This window comes from Anopheles arabiensis, chromosome 3 (assembly GCF_016920715.1).
Source record: "Anopheles arabiensis isolate DONGOLA chromosome 3, AaraD3, whole genome shotgun sequence".
Classification (NCBI taxonomy): Eukaryota; Metazoa; Arthropoda; class Insecta; order Diptera; family Culicidae; genus Anopheles; species Anopheles arabiensis.
Genome location: NC_053518.1, coordinates 74665921 through 74681449, shown reverse-complemented (window position 1 = coordinate 74681449; position 15529 = coordinate 74665921). Strand labels below are relative to the sequence as shown.

Here is a 15529-nt window from a genome sequence, read left to right as displayed (position 1 = left end):
AATTGCAATGAATACATTTTATGGATTTGAACTATTTTTCTATGCAGCAATAGCTTGGTAGCACCCATTTTGCCCTTCGCAGTTCGTGATAAGTGCATTCATGAATGTTGCAATAGCTTATTTCAAGTCTCAGCATGCATTAGTTTCTATTACTGAAATACAGGAAAATTGTCAACAGGCTCTTCATGGTCACTTGTTTTGATCACTTAAGCTTTTCCATAACAATATTTTTTTAAACATACATACACATTTTAAACATAGCATCGATGCATTCAAGTATCCAACTCCAGACTTAAAGCTATCTTACTTGCTGAATTTATTCTACCGATCTCCAATTGCCTTCTTTTCGAACGATCTTCGCTTAAGTTAACCCCAAAAGAATGGAATGAAAAGTCCAACATCAAAGTAAGAAACAACACTTGTGTCAGCTTGTTTACCAGTGTCTGTATCAGTGTTTCACTTGTTCGTTTATTTTGTTCCCCTACAAATAGCCATATCCGGCTACACTTACATTTGTGTATTGCTTATGGTCCACTATGATTACAATCGTATTTTTGCAGCTACAATCCAAAAATGGTGTGTCTGTATAGTGCTTCGCTACAAGCTGAACAAACATATTACCCAAATACAATTAAATGGTCTAGCAGCAGTTATGTCTTAAATTATTGCGCTACCATTACTACTTCTGTGTCCCCTCTTCTAGTGCTATTACTACCACCGTCCCTGTGGATTGTGTTATATTTCTTGTAACAAAATAAACTTTTCCCGGAAAAGATCAGCTCTGGAACACAAAGCTGAATAGATTGGTCCTCTGCTGTGCTACTTTGTTCTGTTAGTCAACACAAAAACGCATCAAATCTTACAAAAATGCAGTAAGCAAAAATCCAAAAAATAAGCCTCTAAAGTTATGTTTTTTCGCGCAGCTTACTAACCCTCGTTAACTATTAAACGTTAGTAGTGATTTTTATGTTGTCTGTTTCTATTTCTACCTTGGCATTTCTACCATTTGGTGCCCCCTATTTGGTGTTTTACACAGCAATTTAGCGTACTATTCTATTTCACTGGTCACAAGCAACACTGCCGGTGTGCCGCTGCATATTCCGTGTGTATGTGTGATGATGAATGAGGAAGTATGAAATTTATTGCAAGACACGTTTTGCTGCCAGTCCTACTTTTACAAAATGTCACAACTTTCATTGCATAGCTTTACTGTAGCTATGTTTGGATATGATAGTAATGTGTGCCCCTCCTATAGTTAGCTATCTCCTCTTTAGTGGCATCCTAAGACATACATAATAAAGGTATAGTTTGTGGCAATAATCGCGTCATGATGCTTTCGCCTCTGTGCACGCACTACAGCTATTATGTGCTTCTCTTTTGCGTTTAGAAATAGATGGATGAACTATTTACAATAGAAACACAAAATCGCTTTTCTACCGACGTCTGTTGCTCGGTCTGCGCTCCGAATGTACCGACACTGCTTATCGAAGACGATGTTACCTAATACTTTGTAAGTAATATCACATGCACGATCATACTTGCGCTGAGCGAAGCGCTGGGAGAAGAAATTCGAGCTGAATTTAATTCTTGGCGCATTCAATCACCCTTCCATTCAGACGCATGCCTGCGCGTTGTTGGGTGTGTGAAACTCTTCTTAATGTCTTCTCTAATTCCCTTTACTGTGCCCCCCAAAAGGATCTTTTCTACTCAGTTTGATCTCCACCCAGGGCTTTCCCTCGCTGGTGGCTGTCTTAGACCTTGTTGAGCGGGACTTCCTCGGCCGGCCGTACCTGGTCGGTCGGTGCCGGGCGTCGCTTCGTACCGCACAGCTTGTTCTTGATGCCTGTTCGCCGACAGATCAGCCCAATGATGAGTGCCAGCACTGTGACGCCTATGATGGCCATCAGCGACTGTTTCATCGTTTCGGGCGATATCGAGGAGAGCAGGGATCCGTCTCCCCCGTCGGCACGATGTTCGGCCCCGGTTGAGGACGTTTTGACAACATCGTCATCCACGGTCGGTGTGTCGCCGGTGTGCGTGATCGAGGCCGATGCCGGTGATCCTCCACTGGCCTGCGAGCTGGCGTTTGCGAGTTTGCTTTCACTCTGCTGATTCAACAACGGTGGTGAGCTGGTGGTGGTTTGAAGGGCCAGATCGGATGATTGCAGTTTGGAGGTTGAAGACTTATAATCCTGCATGATTTCGTTGACGTTTTTCTGTACCTTACGCGTTGGTCGGGGTGTTGTTGGTTCTGCAAAAAAGGAATCGAAAGTTAGTTATATAGAATAAGTTCAAAATCATGGGCAACTTCTAGCCCCTTCGTACCTTTGGTTGTCATTATAGGCTCGGGCGTTTTCGGCACATCCACTATGATGCTGTCCTCGAACGACGACTCCGAGGCCAGATAGAAGCAGCTGATGTTGTGCGCCGTTATGTCGACCACATCGATCCGCTCCACCTTTTCGCACAGTTCGCGTACGGTGCTCTCCGACAGTGGGGGTAGCCTTAGGTGTATCAGATTCTTCAACGACTCAAACATGTCCACGCTCATATCCTGCAACGGGAAGGCAAACGCTCATAATGCTTTATCCGTAGTCAGCACCCATCGGCAACTGCACTTACCTCATCGAACTGATTGCCGAAGAGATCGAGCAGCGTCAGACCGCCCAGCTCCGTGAACGTTTCGTCTGGCAGCTCGGTCATGTTGCAACCGGCCAGGTGCAGGTGCTCCAGATCGGGCAGCACCAGAAACGGTCCACTGTCCGGCAAAACTATAGGATTGTCGCTCAGATGCAGCCGGCGGAGCGATTTGCTTGCCTCGCTGAAACTATCGCTATCCAGATGGGATAGCTGGTTGGAGGAAAGATCCAGCAGGTCCAGTGCGTCCAGCTTTAGCAGCAGCTCCTTGTCAAACTGTTCAATCGCGTTGCCCGCCAGGTGTAGCTCCGTCAGCCGGGTACAGTTCTGCAATGCTTCCACATTGAGGCGCTTTAGGTTGTTGTGGTTCAAATTTAGCACCACCACATTGCTGGGAAGGTTGTTGGGCAGCTCCGTTAGTCCACGATGGGAACAGTTGATGTACTTCGTGTCCTCCGAACAGCTGCACTCGCCTGGACACACAAAGTCTTGCTGCTCCATGGAATTATCTGCGCATAGGGGGAAGGCAAATGGAAAGCGTTACATAAATCGGGGGATCCAACATTCCAATGTCTTTGTGTGTGCTACATCATTCTACTTCATACTTACCGTCCACTTCACCAAAAATGACAACGGAAGAAGGTGGACCAGTGGTTGCTGCTGGTTTAGTCGTCCCGGAAGTTGTAGTCGTGGAGGATGACGATGCTCTCGATTTGTCACTGTCATCATCACCTGCATCCCTTACAGGATGGGGTGGTCCACCACCAGGCAGTGGGTTACTGACATCTCGGTCGTCCTCGTCGTACGTATCGTCGTATTCGTCGGCATAGATGTCTTCACCCTCGTCCGGGATGTCGTCCACATCTTCGGCGTGGACATCGGCCAGTCTTTGGAGAAGGAAGAATACATATAAAAATGTAAAGAATTGCACTAGATCGATACACAGTTATCTCCGGGATATAGCAAGATTGATTTGGTGTATCTGTTTGATTGCTATTCTGTTGTAATCAGGAGTGCCAGGGATTACCAGGTTTTTGGTGGAACGTTTCAACGCCAATGCTACAGACGTACCAGACGCAACGATACTATGTATCACCAATACAACAACAAGTCGATCGATGTATTGGTTCGTCGCTATTATTTTAAAGAAATTCCAACCATTATCGTAGATTTGAAATGTTTGAGTTGGACTTTGGCTTCCCGTCCCCGATAAGACTCAAGGTAAAAGGCCTGTTATCATGTGCGTACTGAGAACCTCCCCGATTACGTCAGTAGGGAAGCATAAGTGTCAATATTTTCCAACTCACTCGTGAGCTGTTAGAACTGGACGCATTGAACAGCAAATGCGTCATTTACCAGCTGTTTCCCAACGGGCGTCGTACCCAGGCCCAGGAAGCAGTAACGCACCTGTAACATTTCCCTTAGTATGAGGGACTTCTCATGATGGATTGTCATGGTGAAATCAAAGCAACACATCGGTTCACACCAAGGAGATCAATAAGTTCCCTCAATTGCTTTGGACGCTTTAATTCAATTAAAGCACGGTGTGTAGCACACACGGATTGAAGTTACCGAACGCGGAATCTGCCTTGATAGATGTTCGCTCTCGCGGTCACTTTCCACTCTCAAAACCGTTTTGACCGTGGTTCCACGGGCAACAAAACAATCCCGCTCTCCCGGCTCTTGCTGGAGCTTTAAACCCCGTTTGTCACCGTCTATCGTCGTGTTTTGTTTGTTTGTTGGTGGTGGCCGTTCGTCGTCTTTCGCATGGAGAAGGTCGTCGTGGGTATCCAACGCGTGGCGGTTGTTGCGCTTTCTGCGACGTGCGTGTACTACTGTCGCACGGGGGAAAGAAGGCACATTAGAATAATTGAATTAAATGAGTCGGCGGTCTTTCTATGTGCTGTCGGGTTTGTTGCGCGCCTCCTTTTCCCATATCATCACCACACCAGAAGTGTGTGTGTGTGTGGGTTTGGGGTGGCGTTACTGATACCGCTCAACCCTGCAAGCAATTCTATTACCGGACCGGTACTGTTCTCCAGGGTTCTTTGGGTGGAGTGACGTGCGGGTACTGTCGTTATTACAATATTACTTCCTGGGAGCTATTTACAATCGAGGTCAAGGGTGTCGCGTAGAGGTGATTTTGTGTGCCGACGGCACCGGTCTTGGTGACGGGCTTGCTCGAGCAAGAAGGCGATGGCGCAGCTAACTCGCGTATAGTGTGTGATGGTGGTACCAAGAAAGTACCCAGGGAGTTGATGGATGGAAGGATTTGCTCGTATTTCTACGTGCATATCAGGGTGGTGAGTCAATCCCGTATCTAATCGGCAAATTGTGGTTTTTGGAAAGCGCCTGTAATACCAAGTAGTGATTGGGAAATACCTGGACGTGGCAAGCAATAATGTAACCGTGTCAATATTTGGTCAACATCTGGTGAACCACCGGCAGAGGCATCGTCATTCGCGTCGTCATCAGCGTATCTTGTCGTTCGTAGGTCGCTTCATGTTTACAGATATGGTCAACATTAAGCGTGATTTCATCATCATCATCATGAGGGATAACCAGTAAAAGGACGTCAGAGTTTCATTTGCACACCTCCACCCAGAAAGCTCTGAACTCCAACTCCAAGCGAAAAAAGCGAAAGTAAGATCGTGGGAGTTGTTCTGTTGCCAGGGTTCCAAACAGTCCCGATCCCGGAAGAAATTTGCCTCCAGTCCAAGTCGTCGTCGGCGTGCAGTGCCGGTGCACTGTGTCTAGTGCAAGCACAACGCACCCAACAGTCACGTGCGCGCTCTGCAACGTTGTGATGTAAAAACATCGCAGCATTTGCAGAACGGGTTTTCCCTTCCCCCCAAAACACTCACTCAAAGACATCCGGGCCCAATTCATCGACCTCTCCTCCCGGCTATCGATTGCAGTTCGTTGCTTGTAGCTCTCTCTCTCTGTCTCTAGTTGTCTGAAGATTAGTTCTTTTGCGTGCGCAATTGCATAGTTGTTGCGGTTTCTCTCTGCCACTGTTAACCCAAAGGCGTAGGCATTCCGTGGCGCACGGTGGATTACGCATTTGAAGGGAATAACAACCAATAAAACAAAACAGATGAAGAAAAAATGGTTTACAGACAGTTGCAAAACCGGCTACCTCCCATCGCCACAACACACAGGCTCAATGAAAGTTGCCAGCCATAGCTGTCTCCTCCTGTTCGGGGTGAAAAAGGGGCTGTTTCTGGGGTCTAACTTTTTTCCTTGTCTAGTCTGGCACACTCTGGCCTTATGTGTGGCACTAGGGCCCCTAAGTACGTCTGTCAACGCCGTTTGCTGCAGCCAGCAAGTGCTGGAGGACCGTCGGAGATGATCAACAGACGCAATCGCAGCGCAAGATTTTTAGGGTATCTTGTACAGCGAACGTAATGGTTCGGTGTAATGGAGCTCTTGATTGCTTCAAAAACTCACCGAAAAGCGTTCGCTACCGACACCGAGATGCCGCTAATTAATCATAACCAAATTTACTATGCAATGGTGCAGGTCGTCCGGGACGGTTGTTCGTCCATCTAATCATTAGACCGAGCCGACGAGAGCGTGTGTGAAGAAACCGTTCGTATAAATAGTTTTGGACAAACCGTTGGGCAAGGTTTAATGAACTCCACCTATCGGGTGAAGCACCACCACCACCACCACCACCATCACCACCGGCTGTGTAATGACCCCCCGCGTCTTGTCTGGGGTATTTGTCCGTTAGTGTCGGGATGGAAACGCGTGGTTTTGTGGGTTGTTGTTAAGCCGGCACACGATCTTTGAACTCTGGACGACACCACGTGCGTGCTTCCTACTACAACCGGTCGTTTAAAACACGAAGAAACACACAGGAGGAACAATTTGAGGGTTTAAGTGCCCATTTTTTGGGGTTTTTCGAAACCGACACGTGTCGGGGCTTTGGTTTTTAATGTTTGCTGGTGGTGCTGTTATCTGTTATTTCTGGCGTTGCTCCAGTTTAAGTTTTAATGGGCATTTCGCCGAGTGAGTGACTGGAGCAGAGAGCACACACTTTGATCCTTGGTATGTGCCGTATGCTGCTTGAAAATCATTTAGCCAAGAAGCACGCACGTCCTTTTAATGGGAACCTCTTATGAGCAGTACTTAGTGCGTATTTCATATAATGCTTGATTGCGTACATCAATCATTCTGTGGGAAGTAGCGGTGCGTAGCCTTTCGTGAAGTGGTGTGGCGTACGATAAATCCCACTTGAGCTGAGCAAGAACCTACCCGAGAGTGATGTGATAATATCTCGACAAGTTCTTGGCGTGTGAGTCCTGTTTTCTGGAAAAAAAGTCCCCCAAAAACCCATTCCCCAGATCCTGTGATGGTTGGAGCTGTGGTGTGGTGTACTCTGCACCACATACATCAACACACACATGTCAGTTCCCCGAGCAATTGTAGGCATCGCTGGAAAACAAGATTAAAGTTCACCAGCACTTGATATCGCCTACGACCGCGCGCTGATTGGGAAGTGCTGAATTGCCGGAGCACGGTTCCTCTCCCGGCGCACGGGGGCCCCACACAATCTAAGCCACATATTGCTCTAGATTGCTCTTGGTGGTGGTGCTGGTCGGTGTGGTTTCTGAACCTAATTGCGTGCAATGTGCGTCTAAACAGATATAGAGAGAGAAGAAGGGAAAGACAGACAAAGAGAGAGATAGATGGATCGAGAGAATGGAATCATAATGATTACGGCGCGATGCATGTGTCGACATTATTGTGTGTTGCGTTTTTTTTTTGCAGACTGATGATTGGCGTTGATTACGTCCTGATTTCCTGGCCCCGTTTTCACGTGTGTGAGTGTGTGTGTGCGAAGTTGTCCGCGGCATGGAAAACTCTCGCTTTTTTCTTCTGTCTTACCTCGTCCAGAGCAGAACCGTCAGCACCATCGGGACCAGAAACTCCCGGATCAATCTTCGTCTCATTGTGACGGGGATTACTTGGTGTGTGTATGTGTATATTTATATAGAGCACGCCACAAGCTCTTCTACAACCTTTTTCTACGGTTCTAATTTATTTTCACTGCTTCGTTCGCTCAGAAACGTTCTATAGGTAAATTGGGGAACAGTTTTCCAAAAGATTCTACGCACTCTCAACGTTTCTTACACAGAAGCCTCTCACAGTCAGGGAACACAAACGGCACTAAATCTAAACATAAATGGTACAGTTGGGAGAAATTCGTTCACTTTCACGTTCATTCACTTGCACAAACAGCACAACGACATTAGAGAACCTAGGAACACACTGTAACACTGAACAGTTGGTCACGAAATCACTGCTGCGGCACAGAACTCTTCATCGGAATGGCGTGGTGTGGCGTGTGATGAGCCCGGTGGTGTACACTTTTTTCTTTCTTTCTGGAATGTAAATAAGTAATCGATTAGGAAACGCCAAAGCACACAACAACATTCCTGGTTGTGTTGCTGGTAGAGCACACCCCTCAGGAATTCACACGGAGCACAGTCAAAGAATTACTAGATTCGTAGTGCGTTCAGGCGGGGAGAGCGAGAGCCTAGCCAACGCCAACAACGCTTAACAAGCGGACCCAAGAACCAAACCGAGCGACGATGTTGCTTCGTGCACGGTCACCACGCAAGTGACGTTTGGCCGATAAAGTGCTACCGTGCCCCTCGGGGTGAATTTTGCCGAAGCCGCGCGCCGCGTCGTCACATCAGCCGTGTGCTGCCTCGTCGTTGTGCCGGAGGAGGACTGGTGGACTGTTATTGCGAGGTTTTATGCTGCTACACACCACCTTCGCCACCTAGCCGAATCCTGCCTAACGTTTTACCGCGCGACGGCAAAACTAGTGTCGTAGTGTGCTCGGTGTGCTTCCCTTTCAAAAAACCGCCCGATGCTGCCATTCGGATTTAGGATTACACCAGCAAGGAGCAGGGGAGTTGTTGGGGAACCAAAAAGCCGAAGGATACCGACACGGGCACACGGTGGTGGTGTGCATGTTTCACCGCTTCAAACTCTAGTCGGTGTGTTTGTGTGAGTGTGCATGTTTTGAAGTTTGTCCACTTGCCGGCTTTTCCCGAGCGTGGAAGAAAAATGAATGCCACTAACCAAGGGTGGCGAGGTTTGCACTATTGGCAAAAGGAAAGGCTCCTGTCGCTCCTGCTCGCTGTGTCAACGAGAAATTGAAACCGATTTATTATTTTAAGACGCCTGTGTTTCCCTTTCACACGCCGTCCCTGCCAGAGGAAAGAGCTCTTAGAAATGGCAAATTTGAATACAGCCTTTTGCCCTTTTCTTATTCCTGGTGTTCAGGTGAAGTTGTTGATTGAAAAAAAGAAGCGTGGAGTAGAATTGTATTGGGATATGTTCTTGGATGAAGGCAGCTACTCAAGCAGCAGCAGTAGCAGTCAAGTGTGATTGATTCTTGTTGGGTTTTGTGTACTGTAAACTGTAAATTAAGCAGTGTTCGCGTTGCACTTGTTTACCTTTCACGGGTAATTTTATTTTCGCATGCGTATTTATTGCAACGTTATTATTGTTTGTTGGCTGTGGGGGGTGGTCCCCATAATCGGTACAGTTGCCCAAGGACGAGAGCGCTCGATCGATTTCAACATTGCTTGAAGTCGTCACTGCCCGATTGAGGTTATAGAAAAGAAAAAGGACGGGGATTAGTACCTAAGAAATCGGAAAAGTTTCTCTTTAACATTTTCCCCGCTTTTCAAAATCGCTCCTTAGAACCGCATCGGCTTTTAGTGTAATTTGAAATGGTTTACCCCTTGCTAGTTTTGCGTTTTAAATAAAGTATTTTAAAAGCGCCAGCCCGCCAAATCCGTAAACTCCCCCGGATTAGCACCATTCGGGTGGTGTCATTTGTGTGTCTCCTCTGTGTAGCTTCGCAGAAGGAAGGGCACCGTTGACCTTTCCGAAACTCCAGCTCACACCTTCCCGGGGCTGGTTATTTATTTATTCCGTGTCTCAGGCTAGCGTGTTGGTTTTTGCCTCTCTTTTGTTTCTGCTTTATAGTTGCCCTTGAGTGTCAGAACGAACCAAACACAAAAAAAACAACAAAGTTTAGGTGTAAGGGGCTTCGGGGGAAACCGTTTTTCTTTCACCACCTTCATCGTCCTGTCGTCGTCCTGCCACAGACACCGAGCAAGCAGCCGTGTCAGAAATTTGTCGTTTGTAGGATGATGATTTTGACTTGCACTTTTTTGCCGTTTTTGTTTTGCTTTTGGTTTAGTTTATTCTGTGCGCGAGGCTTCTCGCCCAAATGAGTAAGCTGTATTCCGTGTGGCCGTTTGTGTTTGCCCGCCTCGGGGGTGTCTTACCCCGGGTGTGCTGTGTCTGTCTGTTGGCTTGTGGATGTCGTAAAATAATCACGATAGTCAAAATAGCTTTTCCAACCAACCAACACATTAGCGTGGCCCTTCGGAATTTTCCGGTTGCCAACCTGCAGCGGAAAAACGGAATAAATAGACAAATCCCCCACACACGCCACAAGTCGTGGCGGGGAGTGGCATAAAGAAGCAGCTAACCGCTAAACAGCCGGTGTAATGTCTATACCGATATGGCGTTGAGTTTCTAGGCCTGGTCGGTTCCAAAAAACGGCATTTTGCGTCCTCCAAAACTTGCTGTGGTGGGACTTTACCACCGAGTGAGAGTAATTAAATTATTCCCAGAGGGGACCACACAGTAGTCCGCTGTGTGGGATGGGTCACTGTCCGGTTGAGGACACAACGGGCTCTCTCTGAAGTGTGAGGTGGAATATGATGTGTTGGTGAACATAGTCGTCCCCCACTCACCGAAGCGCTTTAGTTTGTAACATCTGCTAGCGTTTCGTCGTGAGACTTGCGAGAGACTTGTTTGACCAACAGTACACAGTACAGCGTGTTTTGTTTTACTTGCATTCCACATTTTGCTGCCACACTTCAATCTATTGGTGGTGTATCCTTCACATCTGTGTCCCGTGCAAATTTCACTCCTTCTAGCCGCTTGGCAAATGCTGCAGTCAATTGATGATGCCACCCATCAGATTCGATTGTTTCGATTGATTAGCCGCTGGTGGTGGTGTCTCACAGCACAAAGCGCGCGCACCGCACAGCAGTAACAACGACAGACACAGACGAATGTGTTTGGTGGTGGTGCAGCCGCCAATTCTTGTGACTGGAGCCCGTTTGGCGTGTGCAGACGAGCCCAAATTGGCCCGCCTTAATTGGTCCGAAGACGGGAAGTTCTGGGCAGAGCGCAGAGGAACGATCTTTATTGCATTGGGTTTTGCACAATAACGACGCACCACAGCCAGCGGCAACGCATTCGCATCTGCAAGATGTTAATTGAATTGTCCTCTCCTTAAAGCAAACTCTTCCTGCCTAAGATGATGTCTCATTCGCCAAGGATTTGCCTTGCTGCACCATTCGGGACAACTAATGATAACTAACGATGGACCTCTGGGAAACCAGCCTGATGCTCTTCTGGTTGATTTCCCTGAAACACAGCCTCAATCACTCTTCAATCTCTAACTCTAACGTCTTGTCGTGAGTCTCTTGCGTACGCATATTGTTTTGTGTTATAAAATATGCGTCTCGAGCGATTTAATTGCTTCCCGAGCTCAATTATCTGCACCGTTTGCACAATAAATAAGCTATGGCAGCAAAATAAAAACCTTTCCACACACACACACACATCACACATCGTATTAGGTTTCGAAGTTGCGGTTTGGCATCCCACACAGCTGCAGAGTAGTGTAGTGCTGCAGTTGCACCGGAATATCATGACACGCTTTTGCATTCTCTATCTCTGCACAACCATCGGCTGAACTCAAAACATCAGAACCTTCAACTCTATACAATTATAGAGAGAGGAGGGTGCGATGGCGGAAGAGGCTCGAAAAATGTATGAATTAAATCCGAAACCCCCCTTCTGCCATCGCACTCGAAACTCGTGGGGCAGCAGCATAACATTCACCGGACACTCCTATCCGCATGAATATATGCATTCGGGGCTTTCTTTTCACGCGAACGCGAACGTACCAAAAAAGCATTCGAAACGCATTTAAACACATGCGAAAAAGTGGTAGAAATTGACCCCCCCCCTCCCTGCACCGCATAGCGGACCGAAGGTTTAGTTGCCGTTTGTTGCCCGTGTTCCGTCCGATTGATGGCTTGTCATTTGCGTTTTCTGGGTTTCGGTTTCGATTTGTTGGGCTTTATTTTGCCCGCCTGTACTGCTGCCTGACTGCCTGCTGCTAGTTCTTTGTCCCCCGGCGAGCAAAAGGGGGCGATGAGTGAGTGGGGGAAGAAAGTTGACGCACCTTTTTTTTCGGGAAATGCATATATCGTGTACCCGGTTTTGGTAGTGGCATAAAGAGCAGAAAGTGCGCGTGTTCTAATGGTATGCCACCCGCCACCAGCTTACCGCTTCAATGCTGCTGTGTGTACGCTGTCCATCAAAAAATCATCACCATTCCCCAAGGGAACACAGCCGCGTTTTTTTTTTTTTGGGAGTTAGCATATGGAAAAGTGTTGGAAAAGTTGACGGGAAAATTGTTATTTGATACGGTGATGCACTATCATCATGCTTCATATAGAGATTGGATTGGATTTTGGGTTGGACTCGCGGGCGTAGTATTCTGCCATAGACCTAGGACAGACATCTCTCAATGTGGATTCTATCGTTTAATTCAAAAAGATTAAAAGAACATCAAGTTTAAAACGATTGCTCACTACGCTTCGTAAAGTAAATATAATTGCTTAAGTCCGGGCTACAGCTCGAGTGAACATGAACGTGAAATTTTGTGTTTTTAGCTATATGTCATTAAATAATAATCAGAATATGGCTTATCGTACACCAAAAGAAAGGAAATTAAATTCTCCAGACTCTATTGAAACATATTGAAATAACGAATTAACCATTTTATCAATACAGTGATCCACTTTGTCTTTATGTCATATATTATAGCAGCGCTTCACGAAAACTTCAGAACATAAATCAAAACATTAGTTTCTTGCTAATGTAAATCAATCATAAGAGTGCTACCAAGAAAGTTGGACTTTGATTTCTCAAGACTCTGGATACAGTAACATAGATAAAAATCGTTTTGATACTGTCAAGAGTAGCTCTTGAAACGACAAGCAAGTCGGTACGCAAGAATCTTAAGAGTCGGATACATATACTCTGAAATCACTGTAGTCATTTCATATTCTGTTCGGGTTTCGTGATTTCTTTTGGAATTTCCCAAGGAACCTACCCGAGGGAGATCTCCCGTTATGTATGGTTAATTTCTGATGTCCAATCATCACTATTTGTAGAATCCTGACCTACGAGGGAAATTATCTGTTCTGCTCTGGTTCTGTGTGCAAATCAAACTCCATCCTTGACGTCTGGCGAACTCTTCTCTATTAAGGTCATTCACACGTCGTCGCCAGAAGCTTCTCGTTTTAACATCTTTCACCGAGACATAGACGGTAACGGCGGGAGCTCTGGGCTGATCGTTGCATACATATTCCATACCGAAGTGCAAATGAATGATGGATCGCACATTACCATTGGCGATCGCGAAATCGCGCAATGCTAAATTTATTCCCCAGCAAGAGGAGTGTGATTTTCGAACCCGTCCGGTCCACCCTGTCCCTCTAGAAAAGGGACGTGTGAGATTGTGCACGTTTAATATAAACAGAACACGCAATTTACTGTACGATTAAGTTGCACTGTGGAGTGGAGACGAGTCGACCCTGGCGCACAAACCTCTCCTCTGACGGGCTTTGGTTTTTGATCGCGTTTTGTACGGCTTTTGACGTAAGGAACACACAAACCTCCTCCTCTCCCGGTCGACTTTGACTAACGCAGAGGTTGTGGTGGGTTTTTTTATTGCTCTATCTTTTTTACCCCATGTGATACGCGCGCAGGGGCTGGTCGTGTGAGGTCTAAGGTCACTTTGGTGCATCGAATTGCATATATGTGTATGTGGCAGGGTAATCAGGTGTTCGAATTGATTACATGTACACACACACAGCTGTGCGGGGTTTCTGCCGCACAGGAATCTTATCTTTGGTGGTGAACCATCATTCGTGTGGTATCTGATAAGCACCAACTCCGAGGTAAGAAATGAATGGCATAACCCCCATGTGTACACCGTGAACAGCCTTTGACGCATACTTCGTCATATTGTTAGGTGCTAAAATCACTACCGCCATTGCTTGCGGCTGTGTGTATTTCGTCACGAGACGATCGGATGATGCGTTTCCTGCTAATTTCACTTTTCAATAAACGCACAGGTGCGTAAAGCGTCAGAGAGGAGAGAGAGTCAGAGATCTCTATTAAAGAGAGAGAGAGAGAGAGAGAGAGAGTGCATGAGAGAGCACAGTTTCTGAACAGGATCAGGCGATCTTTAACCTATATTTTTGTGCGCACATGTAAATGGAGCGTTTGCACCATTGCGCATACAATTATCCATGAACTTGTAAACTCTACAACACATTCATCTCCAACACGCTGTTTTTGATATCACAAGGTATCAGCCATTGTTTTATGCGGTTCGGAGGCCATACAAGACCGAGTCTCTGCGTCTTCTTCTTCCTCTATCTCGTTTTCTCACTCGTTTGCCCTTATTGTTGCCTTCAAGGGCTCGCTGTGCTGGCAGAATTTTGACCGCATTCTACAGATAACCTCACACAGAAGGAAAGAAGCCTATTTTCCACACGCGAACTTAATTTTGAAGAGAGAAAAAAAATCACACACCTAGAGAAAGCCTCTCCGACCGGTAAGATGGTACACTCTATGGTCACAAAGTAAGCGCGAAGAATAAAGCAAGAAAACACGCCACAAACCCTTGCACAAAATCCGTTTCTACCACAGGTTAATAATGTTCCGGTTCCCCAGAGGGATGCTTTCTTTTGTGGTTATTTTTTGATCGCTACGGATCAGCACAAAGTGTTTGAGGTTTTATGTGGCTGCCTCCAATGTCCGGGCATGTTTTGCTACGGGACCACTGAGCCAGCAGCGTACAACGAAACTCACATTCACGTCACGATCACGTTCCGATTACAACTATACACGCAGCTTGGTGAGATGTTGGCACAAAGCCCTCCAACTCTGCCGGTTCATTTGCCAGTACGTTGCACAGTGGGCTGTTAGGAAGAGCATTCGTGGGGAAAAAGTAATATTTTTAGGGGGAATGAAAATGGATTCACTGATCAAACGATTGATTGCTTTGTAGAATAGCAATTAGGGATTTTCCCGTATTTTTAAAAATATGTTTTTATTTCTGTAGTTTTATAGGTTATAGCGTTTTATGGTTTAAAATATTTGAAGCGTTATCTTTGTCTCCTGGATAGGATGGAAGTAAAGATTTCGAAAATCATCTTTATGAATTAAAATATTGGTTTGGATGAATAGAATACACTAAAGATGTAATTATTTAATTACAATATCGCTTCAGTTTGCTGCATTCATCAGACGTCAAGTTTTCTGATCTATGTAAAATGCTAATATTTTATTATATAAGATTTTTTTTTTTTCAAAATACAAATACAAAAATTACAATTTTTGTTTTGTTTTTTTTTTGAAATAAACAAGTTGAAAATGTTCCTCTGTTGATCTGTACAATTTAACCCCCGCAAACTGCCATTGTGTGTGCTGGATGAGGGTGGCTTTCGATCCAACACGCACACCACTGTGCACGGAGTGAACTGATGATGATGATCAACCCTGAACACGTTAAGGTTTACGCACCAGCAGAGAGCTCTCTCGCTGCTAATGGCAGCATGTTTCACGTTCCGTAGTAGTGGTGATGGTGCATCTAACAAACGAACCAACACATCGACACGAAACCAAACAGTAAGGGAGTTTCTACTTCGAATGAACACCAACCGTTAAATGGATTTACGTGCAAAGCGCATAAACC

At 46.0% G+C, this 15529-nt stretch overlaps 2 protein-coding genes across 6 annotated transcripts in view; one reads left to right on the top strand and one right to left on the bottom strand.

Annotated features, from left to right (window-relative positions):
* LOC120899559 (serine/threonine-protein kinase ULK2) overlaps positions 1-15529 on the top strand; it is a 38485-nt gene that overhangs the window by 7853 nt on the left and 15103 nt on the right. The window lies entirely within an intron of this gene.
* Positions 425-14741, bottom strand: LOC120899560 (oligodendrocyte-myelin glycoprotein). Of its 4 annotated transcripts, none has more exons than XM_040305550.1 (6): positions 14644-14741; positions 7531-8027; positions 3247-3524; positions 2623-3146; positions 2326-2554; positions 425-2251 (listed from the first exon to the last, which is right to left on the bottom strand). In XM_040305550.1, exons 2-6 carry the CDS (start codon positions 7593-7595, stop codon positions 1752-1754), a joined length of 1596 nt encoding a protein of 531 aa, XP_040161484.1. In that variant the 5' UTR covers positions 7596-8027; positions 14644-14741; the 3' UTR covers positions 425-1751. The 4 variants fall into 4 exon arrangements, with proteins under 4 accessions (XP_040161484.1, XP_040161486.1, XP_040161487.1 ...); XM_040305552.1 differs by lacking the exon at positions 14644-14741 and adding an exon at positions 14365-14637; XM_040305553.1 differs by lacking the exon at positions 14644-14741 and adding an exon at positions 14454-14637.